The sequence below is a fragment of the Centruroides sculpturatus genome, unplaced genomic scaffold (assembly GCF_000671375.1).
Source record: "Centruroides sculpturatus isolate CEXI.00-Female unplaced genomic scaffold, Cexi_2.0 scaffold2267, whole genome shotgun sequence".
NCBI classification, from domain to species: Eukaryota; Metazoa; Arthropoda; class Arachnida; order Scorpiones; family Buthidae; genus Centruroides; species Centruroides sculpturatus.
This window is the reverse complement of record NW_019386382.1, coordinates 26488-49384: the sequence shown is the minus strand read 5'-3', so window position 1 is coordinate 49384 and position 22897 is coordinate 26488. Positions and strand designations below refer to the sequence as shown.

The following is a 22897-nucleotide window of genomic DNA, read 5'->3' as shown; positions in this document are numbered from 1 at the left end:
TTTATTTAACAACATTAGCAAAAAAGAAATCTCTAGATTTAACTCTTAGGAGGAAACTGTGAGGAATAATAATAATAATAATGCTGCTAATGACAGTAAAATAATAAAATAGTTTTTTTTGTTACATTAACATAACATTGTGAAGGATTGAACCCATACCCTGTAGTTCTGGTGCCCACCACCTTATCTATGCAACTATTGCTATTCTGAAAAGACCCAGAACTTCCAGACTTATAAGTTAAACACTATTTTCAGAGGCCTGTTTTTTGGAAATGCTTAAGAAGTGGGTTATATTATTTGGATAAGGTACTGTTTGTGTTTATGACTACATGATCACCAAGTTTTGTTTGAATCAAAGACCTAAACATCTAACCCTCTCCTTGTAACTTTCAGCAGACTGACTGCCTGTGTGCTTCAAAATGGGCAGGCTGGCCAGAACCATCTGCTGAGAGAATCTAGCTCGTATGATATGGTTTTACTCAAAGACAAAATGTTTGCATAGAATATGCCAGATTGTCAGTTGCAAGATCTGAAATTCTAAGCTGGTACAATCTGTCGACTTCTAAGGGCTCCGGATAAAACTGTCATACAAGCTGGATCCTTTGAGCAGACGTCCCAGCCAGCCTGTACATTTCGAAGCACACAGACAACCATTCTGCCGAAACTTAGCATACCACATATGAATTTTCTTGTCTATTGGTGCATCCATGTAATATTTGTTCAGAAATCTTTATTAAACCATCACAAAACCCACATCTGTTCTAAGACACAAAAAGATTTCTTCTCACCAGTGAAATCTGATGACAGTTACTACAAATATTAACTTGGAGATTTCCTACTTGCTGACACAAGTCATTTTGTGTTTGCTTTGGTTTTTGTGCTATCAAGTGCTGAAACCCAGAGGGACTTATGAATGGTATTTTCTGTAAATATGAGATTAAACAAACAATAATATTATGTTTCTTCAATAGCATTAAAGACAAATAGTACATTAAAAAAACTATAATTAATATTTTAAACATAAAATCAAATAATTAATAAAATTTTAATACAAGTATAGGCAAATTTAAACCTAATTTAAATATTTAATTATACAGAACATTAATTTTAAAATTAAAGTATTATGTCTGATAACTGTTACTAAATGAATATCAAATATTTGTTCACAAGTTATCTTGAACTATAATCAATCTAGTTGCCACAATGGATGGCCAAGATGTACTATTACAGTATATTGATAAAATTCATTTTCTGTCTAGATAAGGGATTCTCAAATGCAGTCACAGAACAATATTTTTTTTATGTGAAAACATAAGGATCTCTTATAATAGTATTAGCAATCTTCCTGTTAAGGATGGATTTTATTACTAAAGATAAACTTCACGCAAAAAAATGGAAAATACTTCAACGATACTTAGTAAAATTGTTTCCTGGATTGGAAAATTGATCTGCGAACCACAAAATTTTCTTGTTGGCTGCAATTGAGAATCTCTGGGGTCAGATGCAAGATCTAGAGATCAATCTGTTCTAATACTGAACAAGATGCAGAGAAGACAATTATTTGTTCAGATTTATGTTTGAAAATTCTAATATAAGCATTCAAAAATTTAATCTTATCTTACAATTAAAAACATAGTAGTGTAACAATCATTGTAATTCTAAATTTTTGGTAACTTGTCTAATATTAATATTTCTTAATTTGTAATACAATCAAATTGACTCTAAATAAATATTTAAAAAATTCTGAAATTAAATTACAAATTAAGGTTTTAAACAGTTTCTATTGTTTCTATGTTAATTTACTGTTAGTTAAAGTATTAGAAAAATTTAGTGTGTTAGAGAAATTTGTTTGATGGAACAATTATATAACATTTTGTGTACACATTTTCAATAGATCAAAGTCTGCAGTGAAAAATTAAAATTTAAAACTTTGATGTTTCACATAAATTTATTTCCGTAATATGATATTTCAAAAACTATTATTTGTCAAAATTTATGTTCAATAAGAAAACATCAGAATAAACTTTCATGAAAAGTTTAAAGGTAAAATCTCATGATTTTTTATTTAACTTTATACAATCCATCATAATTGTTCGTGATGCGGCACACAGAACCGACTTACTTTCTCGGGCTCAACTCGTTAAAATATATACGTCCAACATTAATATTCAATAGATTTTAAATATCAGAATTAACATTAGGATGTACGAAATATTTAACAGTTATTTTTCCACTCTTCCGGAAACCGTCTTAAACACTATCTTACAAGCTATTCTATTTACATATGCTTTTTCTTGAAAATATTCTGGTAATTTTTGGGATTTGCTTTTGCTAATTTAATCCAGTCTCCCCCAAAATTGTCTGGGGAGGATCCTTCTAGTATAATGCTTTCTTAGAAAACATTCTACAAAAAATTTCCAATCTTAATACGTCCAACACAATAGAGTTTACTGTTTTTAAATTTATTTTTCAAAATTTTAATTAAAAAACGACAAAACACATCAAATGGTAGATTGTAGAAATATCTATAAAAATTATAAGAATCTCTTTAGACAACAATGCACACATCGGCTCTCACACACGTGGAAAATTATTCAAAGGAAGAAAGGTTTCTTTTGTCTCTCGTTCTACGTTTCAAATCTCTTTGCAGTATAAAAATTACAAATCAATAAAAACAGACACATACAAGAATCTACTACAAAATTTCTTGCTGATTTTGATGTTTCTTGGTCTCAAAACTATGTAATTTTCTTTAAAATGGATGACTAGTTACGGACCAGAAATTTCATCTTTTTCTATCAAACAGTTGTGTGAGATTATTTTCCACCAAAATATCTAAACACATAGTTATGCACATTTGGCAACAAACTAAAAGAATATAACACGTAATTATATCAAAAAATTTATTATTTATACAATTGTACGTAACAAGATGATTAATGCAAATTATCAAAAAATACTTTGTTATTAAAATGAGTGTCCTAAATGCACATTACTATGATTTACATTAGAAAAAAAAATTTCTAAAAACAAAAAAAAAAAAAAAAATATGGATTAAAAAAATTTTTTAATGTTTCTGTGCAATACATAACAAGTTGTTAGCATGGTGAGAAACAGTGCATCGTAATTCCTTTATGCGGGTGTCGGTGGAATGTTGCATTTTAAATTGAGTATAGTTTATTGTGTAAAAAATGCATGTTTTGTCTTAAAAATGCAGTCTGTGTTTTATTTGCAGCACATCTCACTCAAAGAGAGCCCCTGATTGTCAATATTTTGCAAGTTCTGAATCGCTTTATGTCGAATCGTCATAAAAAACCGGAATCCGAGAAAGCGAGTGTGCTTTTTATTTTATACGAAAATAGCATTTAGAGTAATAACGAGCTCCTCAAACCGTGCAACTGCGAGTGAGACACTCCAAATTTCTCGCGTTCAATTTATGTCTCACGCGTAGAATCTACGCTATTTGACAATTAAAACTACATTGGACAATGTTTTACATTGGCAACTTTTTCTATTGTGCTAATGCATCTAATTACCTAAATACAGAGGTGAGTCAAGCCTCGGCCTTACTTTCGGTCCCGTCATTTGGCAAAATACTCATTGTGCAAGTGATGCGGAAGTGACGTCCGTCCTAACTTTTGGCATTGTCGTCTATTTTCTGGACATCGAAGAACTCCTTTATTATTATTTTCTGTAACTTCATACTTTTAATGGAAGCACTAAGGTGTGGAAGAAGACGAGATCATATTTCTAATCTCCATTTTGGATGTGAGAGCAATTTTTTTTTGTTATGTACAGAGTGGCCAAGTACTTTTCCTTTTATTCTTGCACTAGATTTGACATTCAGATCAACGTGCTGGTCTATTCCTCCGAATAGCATTGCGAAGAACTAGAGCACTCTCGGCAGAAATGATCGGGAGTCCATTTTCACTATGGTAATTAATCAGATGACTGACACTTTCAAATGTTCTATCTTTAGTTCTTACCTGAAAAAGTTTCAACAATAAATTAATGATCGAATACATACCACATTAATCAATTAGTCATCAAGCAAGCTCTATTGATAACAAATGATTCTTCAGTTTTGGATATATAATGTTTTCAGAACAAATAATATATTTATATGAATTTTATGTCCTCCATATTTCTAATTAGTGAAGTTGTGCCATAACAGTACTGTATAGTATATTTATTATGATCTTTAAATAAATTTAAGGGCTTATTTGCATACAAATAATTCATCTTTAGCTTTATTACATTTACTTTTACAGTAGCTAATATTAAATAATTTATTCTATGACAAAATATTTCTGTAATTTAAAAAAAGAAACATTTTAAATTTTATTTAGTCCTTTTTTTTTGTGAATTTTTATTTTAAACTTTTTTAACATTTCATAGTACAAAATCAGGAATATTCACATTTAAACATTTTTTTTTTTTTTAGAGATATTTCTTAATCACTGTACATATCACATTTGAGCACAACTCAAGATAAGTCTTCTAATATGCTTTAAACTAGCAGCAAGCAGCTATAGATAATGGTGCAATTTCATCAAATTTGATGATTAATGACATGTGAAATGATAGGACTGTTAAAAATTGACCACAGTGTAACATGAATTTTGCATCATGATATTCTTTTCCATACCAGAACACATCATGACTCATGATATTATGGATGTTTCTGTACAGCCACAACATATTCTGGTTGATTTTTTTTTTGCTCAATGAGTGTTTTTGTGTGTGTTAGGCTCAAAGATGTATTAAAAGAAAAATTGTTTGAAATCCATCAATTTTAGTTTAATAAAAAGCAAGAACTAAGTTTGAAGATTTGAGATTATAGTTAGAAGTATAAAAATAAACTTTTATTCTGTTACTTATCACAATAACTTATTAAAATAAGTTTAAAAACCCACCACAAAAGGTTCAACTTTTAAACTTGTCTTAAAGGTTTTTTATATATTCCTAACTCATTGTTTAAAATTTTCTTGAAACCAAAATCAATTATTTTTCAAAAAAACACTTTTTGATACATTCAATACATCATCATTAAAAATATAATACAACAACAATAATGTACTTACTACTCCTTCGGGATCCACAAGTAACAAATGTTTGCGAATTCCATTCTGCATGCCAGTCAAGACATACTGTCCTGGAGAACCCTGAGATTCTCTAACTAGAAAATCTCCATCCCTAATCACCAGAGTTTCACTTTCTTTCCGGCTAATGGGGCCATGAAACCACTCTTCCTGCAACAAAACTGCTTTCTGATTCAGTCCTTTCCCAACTAGTGGTGCCTGACATCCAAGTTTTGTTGTGGTTGTGACCAAAGATGGAGATGAAGACGATGCACCCGATGCATGAGGTGGTGGACTGGGTGTGGATGTTGGAGTACGGTGACGAGGAGGTGGAGGTGGCAAGACTTCTTGTGGTGAGGGCAGACTATTGGCAAAAGGTTCTAGACATTTAAAAATAATTAAAACTGATGTGTATAATATACTTAACATTTTACAACTATATAATGTAAAATGGATTATTACAATTACTGTTAGTTTAGTGCAAAAAAGAAAAAAAAATTTAGATGATTTATTCAAAATGTAAGAAAAATAATTTTAAAGCCATTTTATCTATAAAGTTTGATTTACTCCATTTCTATAGACTGAATCAACTCAACAAAAACATATTCTTTAATAATTGTAGAGTATAAAGAGGTATTTGGTCATTAGCAATACAATTATAGTTAAGAAATTACATAGTGAAGTTATTCTGTAAGTTATTGCAATTGTAAATATTTTTATATCTTAATCATTCTTCAATATATCTAAATTCAATTAAAATCTGTTATCAGCAAAGCAATGTAACAAACAAATTAGAACAAGCCCATAAATTCACTATCATAAATTTCAAATAAAAAAATAAAATACTTACGCATGTCAAAAGGATCTTGCTTTGCATTACTGTCTTCACATGAAGTGTCAGATTTGATATCTTGCTGATTGGCTATGCGGGGCATGGTATTAACGTATTCTGTTTATATATAGAAAATTAAATTTTAAAATATATTTTATTCACTTCCTAGCTATTAAATATATTCAAATTTTTAAATTAATGCATTTTTCAACAATATAATTTAAGTTTAGTATTAAACATAAGTATGGATTAATTTCTTGAAACAAATACTTTCTGTATAATTACTTTAAAAAGAAAGGTGTATTTTTGAGTCATTAAATTTCAATTTTTAATTCTAAATTAAGTTTTTCTATCTGATGACTTATTCCACTACTAATAATAATTCTTATATTAGAATTAATAATTTGATTCACCACAAATATCCTTAAAATTAAGACTATACTTCCTTAATTCTAAAATGCACTTTTTTAAAATTCCTTTTACTTGTTGAAAATAAAAGTGCAGAACCAATGGCATCTTATTGGTTATTATACAAATGGAAGTCAGTATAGTTGACATAGTTGCACAAAAGACCTTTTTGATCAAAGTGTGAATATTAAAAAAAAAAGCGGTCAGACTTCTGAAGTAAAACTGAAGACTTCATAAGGGCTTAACAAAGTGGAATCCTCCAGATGAAGTCCACCTGAGTAGAGATGTGCACGCTCACAAATGAGATGCAGAAGAGTTTCCTCAGTAGATCTGAAAAAAGCATCAGGAGGCTGAAGAGGAAATTTTCAGTCAGCACAGATGTTTATGCACCAATAAAAGCTCATTGAGGTACAAACAGCACTTCCAAACAAATACTGAAGTAATCCAATGAGCAATGTAGATATTCTTATTACAAGGACCCCTTATGTAAAATAGCATGAACACACCTAATAATAGCTAGCAACTTTACTTGAAACCCAGTGAGACAAAAGCATCTAACTAACTACTCCCCCCCCCACAAATGTCAGCACCTCTACTGCTATCTGTTTTGGACCCATTTGTAAAGTAGACAAAATTTATTTATTACTATAATAATATAATAATTTATAAATTATAACAATTGGAAAAGCAGTAACAAAAGTAAATAAGTAACAGCATTGTATTGTATGTTTTGTTTATATGTAACAATAATAATAATTAGTAAAAGAAACTGAAATCTAATATCCAGAATTGTTTTTATACTCTTGAAATTATGCATTTATTTCAAAAGATTAGAATTCTTATTCTGTTTTTAGAAAATGCTTACCTGGCTCAGGTCTTTTTTGAATTCCTGAATTATGAATATCGGTATTTAAATCTATGAGATTATCAGCATCTCTTCTGATAGCTGTTCTAGCTTGGGGCACAGGTTGTGATGAAGATTTTGATGTTCCTGCTTCTTTAATAGCTGTATATACATCTCTTACCTACAGATGCATAAAGGCAAGACTTATTAAAAAGAATTGTTTGTTATAACATTTTGTACTTTATTGAAACTTTAATCATCATAACATTTATGAAGAAATTCAATATTTTAGAACTTTTTGCAAGGATTTAGATTTATTCACATTACAACATAAAAGTAATTTAATTAATAGACTATTTCAAGAACATGGTATCAATGTAGTTGTGACATTTGCCTGATAGTATAAATTAAATTGACAGTTTGTTTTTATAAAGAAACATTGCATCATGAATCATTCAGTATAAACAGCAAAATTCTGAAATAGTAAAAATTTCGATACACATTGATCTAAATATGATTTTGACAAAAATGTCAAATTTTCTATTTAATTGTACAAATTAAGCTGTAAAATAATTTATTTATATATTGAATATTTATTACAAAATTGTATGTTTAAATACAGTTAAAATAAGTAAATTAACTTGATTAACAAAATTACTATTATCAGATTACATTTAGGAGAATATATGGCTAAAAGTAAATGTATTTTCAGCCAAAACAGCTGCAAATTTTTCTTCAAGAAAGTATTAAATTAGCCTATTTAATTTAATCTAAATTTCTAATTATTAAATTTAACACAAGTTGTTAACCTAATCCCCTATCTTTGGTCAAACTACTTTGTCTAATCACTAACTAGCCATATTATAACTAAAGCTCAAGTGTAATCTAGCAATAGTTATTTGGTTAATTGAATTATTTGCATTGGTTGAGCATATTTACACACTAATTTAATATGATCCTGTTATGACTGTTTGCTTAAAATATTAAGCTTTTATTTTAAAACTATGATTTAAAAAGCATGTCCATTAATTATTTATTTAATTTTTATTTCAAAATATTAAAAAGAAAATTGATTCTCTTGCAAATCTAGTGCTTATTTTGTTTAATATAAATATAATCTGACCAGAAACATATTTCTATTATAGAAAAACAATACTTCAGTTTACATAATTTAATAAAATGTTATTGAATTTAATATGCTTAAGATAGCAACCGTAACATACTTATTGTGCTAAAATCATGTATTGAGTTAGATCACATTGCAATTTTTAAAGGTAAAATTTCAATATCACAATTTGTAATTAGGATAAAATAATTGACAGAATTATTCTAAAAAATCATTTTTGTCAATTATATAGTAGAAAATTAATAAAAATACATTGACTCTCATTTAAATGATTGTATTTCATATAAACTAATCCTTAAGATTATTATTTTAAGTTTGTGAAAATTACTATAATTTATTCAATACTGTATTTTCACAGAATGACTGGCATGCCGCATATAAATGGGTGAGACCAGCATGCCAGTGAAACTGTGACTAAAATATAAAATTAACCACATCTAACAAAACTAGTTGTTAATGAAACATTAAAGAAAGCATTGTTCAAAGTACAATAAAATAATAACATTGTTTTATTGTGTTGTAAATGAAAAATCTCTTCCTGATTTTAAGTTGGTCAAATTACAATGACTTATTAGTGGTGGTAGTAGTAGTTAGTATAGACTACACTGACCATCTACCCAAAACCTTAAAAATAACACCTTCCTCTCAAATTTCACACAGAGTCCATGTTAATGGGTGTAAGCAGAGATAATTTATAAGGAGTTTCTTAAATTTAGTATGTTTATTTTTGCATTTTTTAATCAAATAACAATAAAACATGTAAAAAACTCTTGAAATTTTGAAAGTGCTTTTTTTATCATTAGAAAGAAAACAAAATAAAGAAATTAAACATATAATCATAGTTTTTGATATAATGCTGACAGTTTCATAGTTTCAGAATAAAAATTCATTCATTTTTTAATGTACCCTCTAGAGAAGGATCTATAACCTCACCTTAAACTGGCATGCTGGTAAAAACCAGCATGCCAGTTTAAAATATCTGATTTTATGGTATTCCCAGATAGACTGGCATGCCAGTCATTCCACAAAAATACAGTACTAAATATGACTAGAATATAGTAAATTCTTGATCCCAAAATTATTCAAATTCAACAATATTTGCATGTAATCAGCTATTAGATTTAAATAACTTCTGAAAATATATCAAAGTTAATGTATATAACAATAGACTGTTATAAGGATATTAGTATATATTTAATTACAGTGTGGAGGTATGCAAATGGTCCACTTGCTTTGTATTTACAGTTTCAAAGTGGCTGTGTTTTGTTAACTCATCTGCAGCCTTTCATATTCATTTAATGAAAAATCTTCAATATTATTTTTCATTTTAAAACTAATAGACAAATGTCTAAACAACAGTTCAAAATTAAAACAATTTAAAAATTCTTAGAGAACAGTATCTCTTCCTGTTTTGTAGAAAATTTCATTGATAGTGTGTAGTGTCTGAGTTTCAATATAAAAGAATAATTGTATTCTTAAGACAGGTTTGCAAATTTTTTCTTTTAAAACAAGCCATCTGAAAGCATTCTTTTATTTATTTTTTCTAAAATAAAACTAACAGCTCTGACATATTTCTTTCATTTGTTATGATCAATCAAAAAACAAGTTTGATAACCTTACTCCATTTGAAAAAAAAAAACTTTTAAATACAGGATTCATACAGGTAGTTCCATCTGTGACTCCCTGACTTTAATCAGTCAGGAAAAGTTTCTGTATTTCTCCTTTTCATTATGTAATATCCAACCAAGTCTATTTAAGCCCATTTTGCACATTATATAATTTTTTAAAATTAAAAAACATTTTATTCACTTCTTACTAAAACTGAAAAACTTCACAAAAATTGATTATGTAATTATCTATGTCATATAAAAAAAATTTCATAATTTTTATTTAAATTAAAAAAAAAGACATGCATTGTGTCATAAAATTGAATTTTCTTAAAACTAGGAGGTAGGAAATTAAAAATAATTTAAACAGAATAAATCGCACACTCCATTAGGGGGAGAAATCACTTATAGTGTGCTATTTTTGATCCAGCACAGACCCATTTCGTGGTCATTACATTTCTTCTTATCCCTCCCTGAAACTTATAAGGAGAGCAAGAGTTTTGATGGAAAAGCAGGTCATTGATGGAGTTTTTGATAACCCGGCTTTAACTGTATGGTGATAATTTGGTATATTTCCAAAAAAGTGGACTTCCGAAATTTCGCAGGTTGTCTGAAAATGAACATTTTCAGTCAGGGAGAAGACATCGCAGATCGTCAATCCATCAAAATTGGCAGAATTATCATTTCCACATACCATATGTGGCCAGCAGTGAAAAATACAATGAATAAAAATATATGAATTGCATGAGATCTGCCATGCGGTCCAAACTGTCCTGTACACAATATTGTTAAGCCGACTGACAGTTCTTTATCTCCTCCCATGGCATCAGCTGACTGCAATGGGTTAACCAGTTTGCAACCATTTAAGGCATGATCCATCTTTGGTTTATTACAGGAAGGATAAGATTTAAACAAATAAAAACTTGGGTGCTTATCACATTCCAATTCAATATCTATTGATTCAGGCAGTGACACACTCAAAATATTGTCAAAGTTGATGCGCTCTGTTTTCTTACACACACTATACAATCTGCATGTTTAGGCATTAGTCATTTTGGGCTTTTCTGATTCCTTTTAAATATTTCTTTCCAATGATAGACATTTCTTAAATTTCTGTTCATATTTCCTTTGCAATTTCTTCAACATTGTGAAAATTTTCTTCACCTCACACACTTATTCGCTGATAATTTTACAAATTCTATTTTATCAGTTATTATTGCTAAATAATATTGTAGATTGTCATTCTGTACAAATCAACACCAATTTCAATATTCTCTCTCTTCACAATCCAGTTGGAAGTTATATACTGCCCAAATGCTGTGCGACATGGCCATTTTCAGTGTTCATGTGCAACTGCAAACTTCCTCGTGGTTGCTCCCACTACTCACCATTTTAAATAAGAACATAAACCCTCTTATCCAACAAAATTTTAATTGTTAGATTTTCATATCTAGTTTACAAGATAAATCTTGCCATTCTTTTGGTCACTACAGTTTTTGTAGACTCACTATACCAAACCGAATTTAAAGATGAATCCAGGTCAAAAAAGGAGTGAGAACGACAGATGGATTCCCTGACTTTCCCTGATATTTGATGCCATTCCATGCTAAAAATCTTATTCCCCAACTTTTCAGGTCTGTACAAACCCTGTAAATACTTTAACACTACCACTTAAAGATATGAACAAAATTTAACTTATTTAAAACATTTAAAAACAAAAAAAAATATGAATAATAAGTAACATTTCTGTTTTTGATTTTCTAAATGTCAATAAAAAAATCAATTTTTTAAATTTAAAATTTTAAGAATTAAGTATAATAAAAACTCAGATTAAAAAATAAAACAATATACAGTAGAGCAGGGGTGGCCAACACGAGGCCCGCGGGAGTCATGTTGCGGCCCGCGGAGCTAGGTCAAATGAACGTAAATGTTAACTTTATTGTACATATCACCAAAAGAACATTACGTCATGAGTTATTCATATCATGTATTTTTAAATTATAGCTACGAGAAATTTGAAATATCTCTCATTTTTGGAAAAATTCATAAATCTTTAGCTATTTCAAATATCCCGCGATATATGTTCTGCTATACATGTTCTTTGGTCTTCGGCGTTTTCGGGAAGCTTGCAATGCTATCGGGTTCATACTCATAACTACTTTCAGTCCAGCTTGACAAAGTTCCGTGTTATTCTGTAGTTTCGTTTTATTATCGCTAACGCATCTGGAGAGATTTTGCAATCGACGTTAAAATACATATTTAACATATTTATAATTACAGGTACAGTTCAAACTACTTTAACCAAGTAGTCTGTCTACCATATCCATTCCAATTCCAATCCAGATAGAGGAGTGTTATAGCTATTCGCTTTTCACTCCTGAAGAAACAGTGAGGAAGAGTCGGTCTTATAGAAGACGACCTATCCGAGGAAGACAGGAGAAAGGTTACTACGTAACCAAAGCCGGTCTTATAAGAGACGACCCTCGCGAGAAAGGGAGACAGAATGCCTTCCGGGAGGACTTGGAGGGAAAGCTGGCCCCTATTCAGGCGTCATTGGCAAGGAGGAAAACCCGGAAAAACTCCCGCTGCCAGCTCGTGCGAGTGAGGCGCGAACCCCCGATCGAACTCCGGTGTTTAGGGTCTGGTCACCACTAACAAGCGGAGACGGAGACGGAGTCCACTCGGCCACCGGTGGGCCACCATATCCATTCTATAAGTAAGTAAACCCTAAAACGTTGGAGAAATTCCATCAAGTTGGTTTGGAAAGAGTTCTATGAAACGTATTTGGACAAGAATAAATATCCTGCGTTTTACAAACATGCTCTGTCGATGGTTTCGCTATTTGGTAACACTTATGCGTGTGAACAACTTTTTAGTCGCATGAAGTACATCAAATCACAATTGAGATCACGAATTACTGATGTTCATTTGAAAAACTGTTTGCGTGTAGCGACATCATCAGTGGAGATCAATTTTGATGCGCTTAGTTCTGTAAAACAAAGTCAGATGTCTCACTTTTAAATATTTATAAATTGCCTAATAAATATGTTTGATTCTCGGTTATGTTTTATTTTCTTCAAAAAAATAAATATACCTATTTTTTGTGTTTTTTTACATTAAACCAGGCAAGTGTTTGACCACGATCTCACCTACTGGGAAGCGATGTTGTGGTTGAAGTTGTAGCACGCTTGCTTGTTTACTTTAATTAAAAAAAAATTAGGTGCGTGGCCCGGCAGGAAATATTATTCCTGAAATTGGCCCGCCTTCTGAAAACGTTGGCCACCCCTGCAGTAGAGCGTCGTTTATCCGAAAGTTGGTTATCCGAAAGAATTCCAGTTGGCAAATTTAAATTTTCATTAGTGCTGTAGCGCTGCAATGTTTGGCTATATCTTGGTCTACTCCAATATTTTTTATGTTTGTGTTTGTGTTTTAGCTGGCAGCACTGTCACTTTTGTGTGGTGTTTTTCCAAGGACTGTGTGTCATGCTGAATTGAACGTTTTTGATACTAGATAATTTCTAAAGTATAAATTTTTTTTGTTTTTATATTTTTCAATATAATTATTTTGTTTGTAAAAAATAAAGAAATCATTTTTAACGATACAATAGCCACGATTATTATTTTAAAAAGTTTACCTTAGGCTTAACATTGACGAAAATTCAATGCAAAGCAACACGCAACGGAGAAAAATTTCAACACGGGATAGGTTAATGTATTTTTTCATACATAATCGGTTATCCGAAAAATAAGTTATCCGAACAACCCCAGTCCCCAATTGATTTGGATAAATGACGCTCTACTGTATAAAGTAGTCACAGTTTTGATTCATGAAGGAATTAAAATAAACATTATTATAAAATTTTACACAATTTTTTTCTCTGTTAAAAAGACAATTTAAATACCTCATCTCCATTAACAGAATTATGATAATCAGGCAAAGGTGGAACAGGAGGAGATGCTTCTGGGGGAATTTTTCCTGGTAAATCATTATAATATTCAGGATCTTCTCCCCATGCAGAATCATTTCCATTAAAAACAGGATTTTCTAATCTTAAATAAACAAAACTTTTTAGAAATTAAACTATATATTTTTTAAAAGAAATGTAAAGATGTTAATATTTAAAATTCAAACAATATACGTTATTCCTACTGTCTTATACTATACTATTTATCCAAAAAAATTCATCTTTTATTTTGAACTAAAATATTAAAAATAGTAAATTGTCTTTGTATTTAAGTTACATTTATAAAATATGTATTGTATATATTCATGTAAAAGTGAAATTTTTTAGAACATTTTTTAAGGTAAAATTTATGGGGTCAACTATTTATAGAAATAGAAATTAATTAAATTAAATTAATTAGGCATGTCTCAGACACCAAAATTATACAGAACAGTTCTGATGATAATCGTGTAAAATGTCAAAATTTTCATCAAATATACTTAATTCAATATTTACTTAATTAAATTAATTCTATTTTAAAGTAACTGTCCAAAACTATTTAAAAAAAAAAATTAAGACAGACATTTCATGTTCAATAAATTTATGTATAAAGCTGATTTAATAATTGAAATAACTAACATCTTGTGATTAACACCTAAACAATTTCAAACAGAATAAATTCTCTAGTTAAAAAAAAAATAAATAAATAATTACAGAAATATATAATTTGTGATTTTTATGCTTAATTGCTATAAAAATAAATTCACTTATTGATGATTTTATATTATTTCAGAACTGATTAGTTCAACAGCAACCAACAAGAATCATTCAATTCCTTCAGTATTTTAAAAAAGAAGATAATTTCAATTGATAACATCTCACAGAGATTATTCATAAATATAAATTAGACATAAATTAAAGGAATGCACAAGATAATTAAGAAAATCTTATCTGATGATATGAAGTGTACAGATTTTTAAACAATGTTTTTAAACTAAATTTTAATAAATAAATTTTTACTTACTATATGTATATTTGTACAGTCTACCCCCCTATAACACTGTCGATTATTCCGTTTTATATGAATTCCATGTTGTACGAGTCACTTAGATTTTACAAATACGTGAGCCGTTCATAGCCCGGCACACATATTTGTAAAATCTAAGTGACTCGTACAACATGGATTCATATAAAATGGAATAATCGACAGTGTTATAGGGAGGTCGACTGTATATTTCAAAACAAATTCGGAATTTTAGTTTAATATGCATATATTTTGCCATTAAAATAAATAAATGAAAGATAATTTTATTTATATACCTATCAGGAACATTGATTGCCCTTGGTGTTCTCTTCAAGAATTCTTTGAACCTCAATTCAAAAGCTTGCCCTATAGTTGTAATTACATCTTGGGCTAAACCTCCTCCACATTCAAGTACAAAACATGCTCTACCATAATGATGATCCTTGGCAACATAAGCAATAAAATCCAAGGTATCCTGAAATTACGTTACAATTAATGTATTAAAAAAGTAAAAAGTTAAATTATTATAGCACTAATAATTTATATGTACACAAACTCTTTTTTTTCATCTTGAGTGAAAAGATGAACTAAATTATAAGGATCTGAATCAGATTTAAATCTGGATGCTTTTTATCAAACAATCTAAATGATTATTTTTGGAAAAATAAAATTACTGGTGTAACAACACATAGAAATAAAGATATTTACATGGGATTTTTTAATTTCAATAAATCTTAAAAGTAGTTTACAGTTGAACACAGTTCTACAAAATGCTAAAAACATTATTTAATGTTGCTACAGAATTAATAATAATAGTATCTGTATTCTAAAGATTCAATTCATAATAGTAAACTTAACTGTACAATTATTTGCAACAATAAAATTACAAAACTTACAGCATCTCCACCAGAAGCAAATGATATGTTTGGCATTTCATGGTTAGCAATAATCTGAAATCATAACAGGAAAAATGTTTATTAAGATTAATTAAAAGTTCTTAAATGTTTAATCTTAAAAACAAGAAATAAAAAACATATACATTCATAAACTTACTTCACCAGACTCCATAACTGTGAGATTTAGATAGGAACTAGTAATTGTTAAATTAATATTTGATCCAGCATAATCCATATTTGGTTTATCCGCCAGCATTCGTGTTACACGTTTTTCCACCTGTAAAGTATGAAAGTTTAAACTGTTAACTATCACGATTATACTGACTAATATATAAATTAATAAGATTATCAATAGCAAATACCAGTTATGTTAATGGTTTCTCAAAAATGCACTATTAATTTGTCAACGTATTAGACAAACCAATTTTTTTCTTAAATTCTATGTAATTTTCTTAACAAAAAAATCAATGTACACTTTAAATTTATTTTTAGACTTTTGGAAATTTAGCTGATAGATAATTTGATTCAAGTTAAATCATGTAATATATGTCTTATTCAAAATAAAACAACAAACTTAAAAAATTTTGCATTAATATATAGCATCTACATGCAGCCCTCAAATAAAATAAGAATCCTCATCAGCATTTTTTGAATATTCAGACATCTTAATTTCTATAAAGTTTTTTTTTTTGAGGATAAATATTCAATCAAAACAAATGCTCTTTCTTGCTTTCTGATTTTAGATTTCAATTTTTAATGTAACTGTAATATCTATACATAACAATCAATAAACATTTAATTCTCCAACACTTGTTCTCTATTGTGAATTAGTACTTTCAATACTTTGATGAATTATCTTCTGTTTCAACTTATATTAGTATAAATTGTCATTTCAGATTTCAAATATGAACATGAAAAACAAAATAAGAAAATAATTATTGAATTTACACAACAACAAATTAGAATTAAGTTAAGTAAAAAAATATTGATAATGTTTATTTGGTTGGTTAATTAATACAAATTTCAGTCACTAAAATATTTGAATTAATTTATACTTGAATATTACTTCTGAATTATGTAACTAAAAGGTTCAATAAAAATATAATTCACAAAAAAAAATTAATTGTATTCTTTACATTAAAAATAATCAAAATCTAAAAAAATGTATTTAACATTTTAAAAAGTTACTTTCAAGTTTATTGAATTTTTAAGTAGAGAAACTATATAAAATTTATTAAATATGACTGGTGTATGAATTTTCTTGAATCAAAGACTGTTAGTGGAATCATTTATCATTCTGTACATTTGTAATATAGATAAAACTGAATACTATTCTTAGATGAAACAATTGAATCAACTTGAATTTGAATAAGAATAATCTTCAACTGTTCCCATAAATTAATTATACTTTTTTTATTTTTTTGAATTAGCTTATTTCTACTTCTATTATATAAAAAGTAAATGACTGATTTTGAAGATGTCTATAGTGTCTGTCTACATTAAAAAGGTATCTTCAAAATAAATTTCAATTAAATATAGTGACTTATGCAATGTATATTACTATTTTATCAAGTTTTAGCAAAAGAAATCCATTATTAAATAAATAGCAAATCATATTATTTCTAAACTTTAATACTTTTATCATTTGGTCAATTAAATTTCTAAAAATTTTCCAGTTTAATATAATTTAATTATAGATTTTAGAAAGACTTGTCTGTTCAATTTATTTAACATCTTAAGTTTACCTCAAATTTTCACAAAACATTTTAAAATTCTTAAATAATCAAACTACATGGAAATTTTTATTAAATGGGTAACAGATAGTAAGAGCCCATTTTATAATAAATAAACTATAAAAATAATAAAATTATAGTATAATTTTCTGTATAAATACAATATAACAATTCATTGTCAATTTTGAAATATTTCTGTGTAAAAGATTCTAAGAATAAATATAGTTATGAAAAGTAAATTTAATAACAAACAAAATAAAAGATTAAATATTCTGAGCAAACAAACTGACCGAAATTATAAACGTTATAAAAAATATACTAGCATAAATCTTAAAATAATTGACATTTTGACCCTTTAGATCCAAATAAAACTATTTACCTTTCTCTTCTTATCCACTGTTTTAAGACCAGCTGACTCACAAACTCTGTTAATACATTCTCTAAAAAAATTATTATTAAGTAAATTAAACGAGTGAAATCAAACAAATTACAATATTTGATATCAAAATCAATAATTTATTATGGAAAAAGTACTTGTATGTATATTTAAAATGATTTAGCATAAAAATACAAAAGGATAGCAACTAACTATATGATGAAATCCTTAATTACATTTAAATTCAAATCTATTTAGGCTGTATGTATAAAATTAACAATAAACAACATTTGTAAACTGTTATTTAATTTATAACTAAAATTATTGTAGTAGTATAGTAATATAAAAAATGAAACTAGTAATTGAATAGTAATTTTTATAATTCATTAATGTATATGTTACAGTTCATGTGATAAATCCAGTTAGTACTAATAATAACAGCCTAATATTAATAATAGTAACTGCGTCTTTTGGTCGATGTGATTAATAACACACAATAATTATAATTATCAGTAAATATTAATAATTACCAATGAAGCCTGGTGAATTTAATAAAAATATGTTTTATAATATTTATTGTTTTTATTTATAAGATGATACATTTGTTATTTATTACATAAACAAGTTCTTAATATGCATAATACCTGTTTACTTGTTTTTAACTGTTTAATAATATGTATGTCTTATTAGACAGTTAAAAACAAGTTTAACAAGTGGTCTTATTTTTCATAAATTGAATGAATTTTGTTCCTTTTGACTATTTTGTTTGTTTCAAGCCAGGTGGATAACATTTTTTCAATGTCCTGGTTTGCTCTTTCAACTGAGTCTTGTTATTGCTTATGTCTTGGCTTTCCAAGAACAATTTTGAGTTCATCCCATATTCCAGAAACTTCTTCAATAATTTTGTTAGTGAATTCAATTCCCAGTCATTTTCACTTTGCAAGATGCATGGTACTCCAAATATTGAACACATCCAATAGATGGTAAGCAACTTTCTTGGCTTTTCTTTTTATAGCTCTTAATTGAATAAATTTTGTTAGATGGTCTTGATAAACCACTATAAATTTATAATCTCCATCTGCTTGTGACTGCACGTCAATGAGATCAATCTGACATCTCAATTTGAATGCACTGCTTTTAATTGATTTAACAATGAGATCTTTTTTTGGAATGCTTTATTTCTTTTGACAAGGTTCACAAAGATTTAAGTATGTCATAACAATTTCTACTGTAATGTTTTTATACTTTGTCTTAAGCTCTTTCATCATTCTGTTTCATCCTCTTTGTCCAATTGCAATATGGATCTCATGAATTATTTGAAAACTCTCCTCCATAAAACTGTAATATATAATCAGGTTTTTTCATTTTTAACTGGTACAAATGGTTTTCAACACTTCCAATTCTTATAATATTGTACCTTGATAATCGTTAGTAGTCTTCTGGTAATTTGCCAGAAAGCTTCTCTTTATTCTCCAACTTTCACTAAAAATAAATAATACTTTTCTCTTGTAAATAACTGATAAGTTTTCCTTTTTTTTTTTTTTTTTATTTTAGCAAGTTAATATGATTGTTACATTGTGTCTTCATTACTTCTAAATCACCCATTATGCTTATGGGTAATGTAAACTTACAAGGGGACCTTACGGTCTCGGAAATTCAGTTTGGGATGAGACTTCACAGGTTAGTAGTATACCTCAAGGGTGTCCACCCAGAAGAATTGTAAAGTGCACTAGCCAGAAGATTCCGAGAAAAAGGGCTCTAAAGTTTTAATCGCAGCTCATATACTGGTCAATTTTACACTATGGTAGTGCAGCAAAATGGCTGATTCTGTAGTGAACTCACTTGAAACGTGGGCAATCTAGATTTGATCCTAGCCTTAACTAACTTTTTTTTTTTTTATTGTTTTAAAAATTATAACAACTTTTAAATAAAGTTAATGACCTAAAAATATTATCAATTAAATCATAAATAATTTTATTTTATTTATGAAATGTCTATTACAGCTAATTAAAATGTGAATTAAAGATATTTTATTTTTAAAAAGTAGAATAATTTCAAATGCATTTTTAATGGAGGTAAATTAAAACTTTAATTACTATTGTCATTAAAAAGTTATTACAGTACAAATTTTAAGATATTATAAGCTGTGGAGAGGTTAAAAATATTTGTTGTAAATTTGAGGAACCGGTTTCTAGGTGGATGAGTAGAGTATAGCTGTTATCCTATTGTACATAGGCAGATGGTCATTTCATAAATAAAATTATTTATGATTTAATTGATAATATTTTTAGGTCATTAACTTTATTTAAAAGTTGTTATAATTTTTAAAACAATTAAAAAAAAAAAAAGTTAGTTAAGGCTAGGATCAAATCTAGATTGCCCACGTTTCAAGTGAGTTCACTACAGAATCAGCCATTTTGCTGCACTACCATAGTGTAAAATTGACCAGTATATGAGCTGCGATTAAAACTTTAGAGCCCTTTTTCTCGGAATCTTCTGGCTAGTGCACTTTACAATTCTTCTGAGTGGACACCCTTGAGGTATACTACTAACCTGCAAAGTCTCATCCCGAACTGAATTTCCGAGACTGCAAGGTCCCCTTGTTAGTAAAAGTGTAGAAATAATTATGCATGTATTAGCAAGTAATAATGAAAGCAACTTCAAACTAACAACACAGAGCATCTACATTGTAAGACACACCAATGCAGTAGCATTTACAGTCATACAAATGCACAATGGCAAGTCTCAAGCCAAACACATTGAGAATTATTATATTTACCATTCATAGTTGCAAACTATTAATAATCACCGGTTCATATAATAAATTGTTATAAATTATACAATTTAACATTTTTATTTGGTTACTGTTTAATATTAGCTGGTTATTATTAATATAAGCCAATTAATCACATGAACAATAACACACATACTATTAAGTTTGTTTTTCAACAACTCAATTTTCATATTTAAATAATATTTAATACAAAAACCTCTGTTTAATATCATAAAATTATATTTGTTTATTTTTCAAATAATTCATTGAATACTTCCTGACTATGACAAACAAAAATCTAATAAAGGAAGACAAACAAAAATCTAATAAAGGAAAACAAACAATATATTATGGTATTATGAAAGTTTTTTTTTTCAATCTCCACCAACATATGAAAAAAAATTGGAAGCACGTGAGAAAGGGGACAGTGTGCACACCTAGTGAGTAATATATTCTCTCACCACTTAGTGTTGTGCCAAGTTATTTTAGACATTTGCTATTCTGCAGTAAATATGATGCCGCCAATCCAGTTTCCCGCAGAAATCAAATTACTGTCTGAAGTATGAGCAGTAATTTCAATTTCTACAAGTCAAAGGGCTGAATGGAGGTGAAATTCATTAAAGGATGTGTAATGTATATAGTGAGAACCTCATGAGCTACGGATGTGTGCGTGAATGGTGCAGGAAATTCAAACAAGGATGTGACAACATGATGAGGGCAGTCAAGAGAGAAGTGTGTGATGACTGACGATTCGGTAGACAAAGTGGATCAACTGGTGTGAGAAAGGCATCAGTTCACAATTTCTGAGCTTAATGAGGAGTTTCCTCAAATTCAAGGTCCACACTAACTGCTGACTGACAGTGTTAAAGTTTGGCTGAATGGCTGGCAGCATTGTTCTTCAACAGGGGTATATAAAAGCTGGTGTCACAGTATGATGTCTGCCTGAATCGACAAGGCAATTATGTGGAAAAATAGGTGAAGACTAACTACCTTCTACAGATAGTGGTTTTGTTCTTCATTCTTGTTTTTTATTCTGTGTCAGTGAAGGTTGAAAAATAATAATAGCCCCCGTATCAAAAGAGTTATCATAATTTAATATTCCAAAAAGGATATAAAAATATATTTAATAATGTTTAATTATTTAATGAATATTATATTCATTAAACAATTATACATCATTATATTTGTGAAATATTATGCAATAATAAATAATTGGCTTTTTCATCTTAATTTCAGAATTATTTATAAAATAAATTATTTTAAGGATATAACATACATTCTTTATAAAAATAAAAATATTTATTAAAATAGTTAACTATCTTATGCTAAAACTAATTTTTCTTAAGATGTTAAAACTAGTTTTAACATCTTAAAACAAGTAAGCACAATATATAGCTAACTCTCACTTAACAACTTTAATTCATTCCTGAATATTCTGTTGCAAAGCAAAAAGTCATTAAATGAATAAGCAAATCCCATTAATCTCAATGGGAAAAATTCTATGGATTTTTCAACTTACTGGATTTGTTCCTGGGTCCTCCAAAGAAATAGGCTGATACCTTAATGCTTGGTCATTCAGCTGTCCATACATCTTAAAGAGTATTGAAGCATATGCAAGCATTTTTGAAACTACATTATAATTAGCTATAAAATCATGAACAAAGCTTCTTGTCTATATTGTCCATAGTTTATTTCATCTTAATACAGTAGAGCCTCGAAAACTCGGCACTCCAGATAACTCGGCCACACCCTGGCAGGGCAAAAAAATCCTTAGTTAATTAATTTTCATTATAGACAGCTTTATGCCTCAAAGTATTTTTCTGGGGTCTGTCATATCAGGTAAATTACTGTACACAGTGTATTCATTAATTTTCATTTTCATGTAGTAAAGGCTCTATGCCTTCATAAAGGTCTTACTTTTCCTTTGTTTAAGGGTATTTGGGCAGTTTATTCTCTGTTGTATTCTCAAGTAAACAATACATACAAATACATTACAGTATTTTCTGAGGAAACACTCATACTTAGTTTTTTTAACCCCATTCCTGATAACCCGGCATTTTCACAAACTCGGCCACCCTTCAATCCACATTAGGCCGAGTTTTCGAGGCTCTACTGTAATGTCCAAAGTTTTCTTTGCCGTTTCTTCTTCATCAGACAACCTATTTTTATATTCAAGTTCAATTAATAAGTTCATAATCATGATATTGCAAAATTCATCAATGCCATCTTCATTAACTTTCTGGAACAATCTCTC

The 22897-nt window shown here is 28.7% G+C and overlaps 1 protein-coding gene across 1 annotated transcript in view; it reads right to left on the bottom strand.

Moving 5' to 3' along the window:
* Nucleotides 1-2377: 2377 nt before the first annotated feature.
* LOC111614763 (SHC-transforming protein 1-like) overlaps nucleotides 2378-22897 on the bottom strand; it is a 36794-nt gene continuing 16274 nt past the window's right edge. Inside the window, exons 3-11 of the mRNA XM_023356127.1 lie at nucleotides 17874-17934; nucleotides 15919-16038; nucleotides 15762-15815; nucleotides 15162-15340; nucleotides 13800-13947; nucleotides 7187-7346; nucleotides 5932-6030; nucleotides 5085-5461; nucleotides 2378-3986 (exon numbers count right to left, since the gene is read on the bottom strand). Of these exons, the coding sequence (XP_023211895.1) occupies nucleotides 3849-3986; nucleotides 5085-5461; nucleotides 5932-6030; nucleotides 7187-7346; nucleotides 13800-13947; nucleotides 15162-15340; nucleotides 15762-15815; nucleotides 15919-16038; nucleotides 17874-17934 (1336 nt within the window). The 3' untranslated portion in view covers nucleotides 2378-3848. The remainder of the gene's footprint in view (nucleotides 3987-5084; nucleotides 5462-5931; nucleotides 6031-7186; nucleotides 7347-13799; nucleotides 13948-15161; nucleotides 15341-15761; nucleotides 15816-15918; nucleotides 16039-17873; nucleotides 17935-22897) is intronic.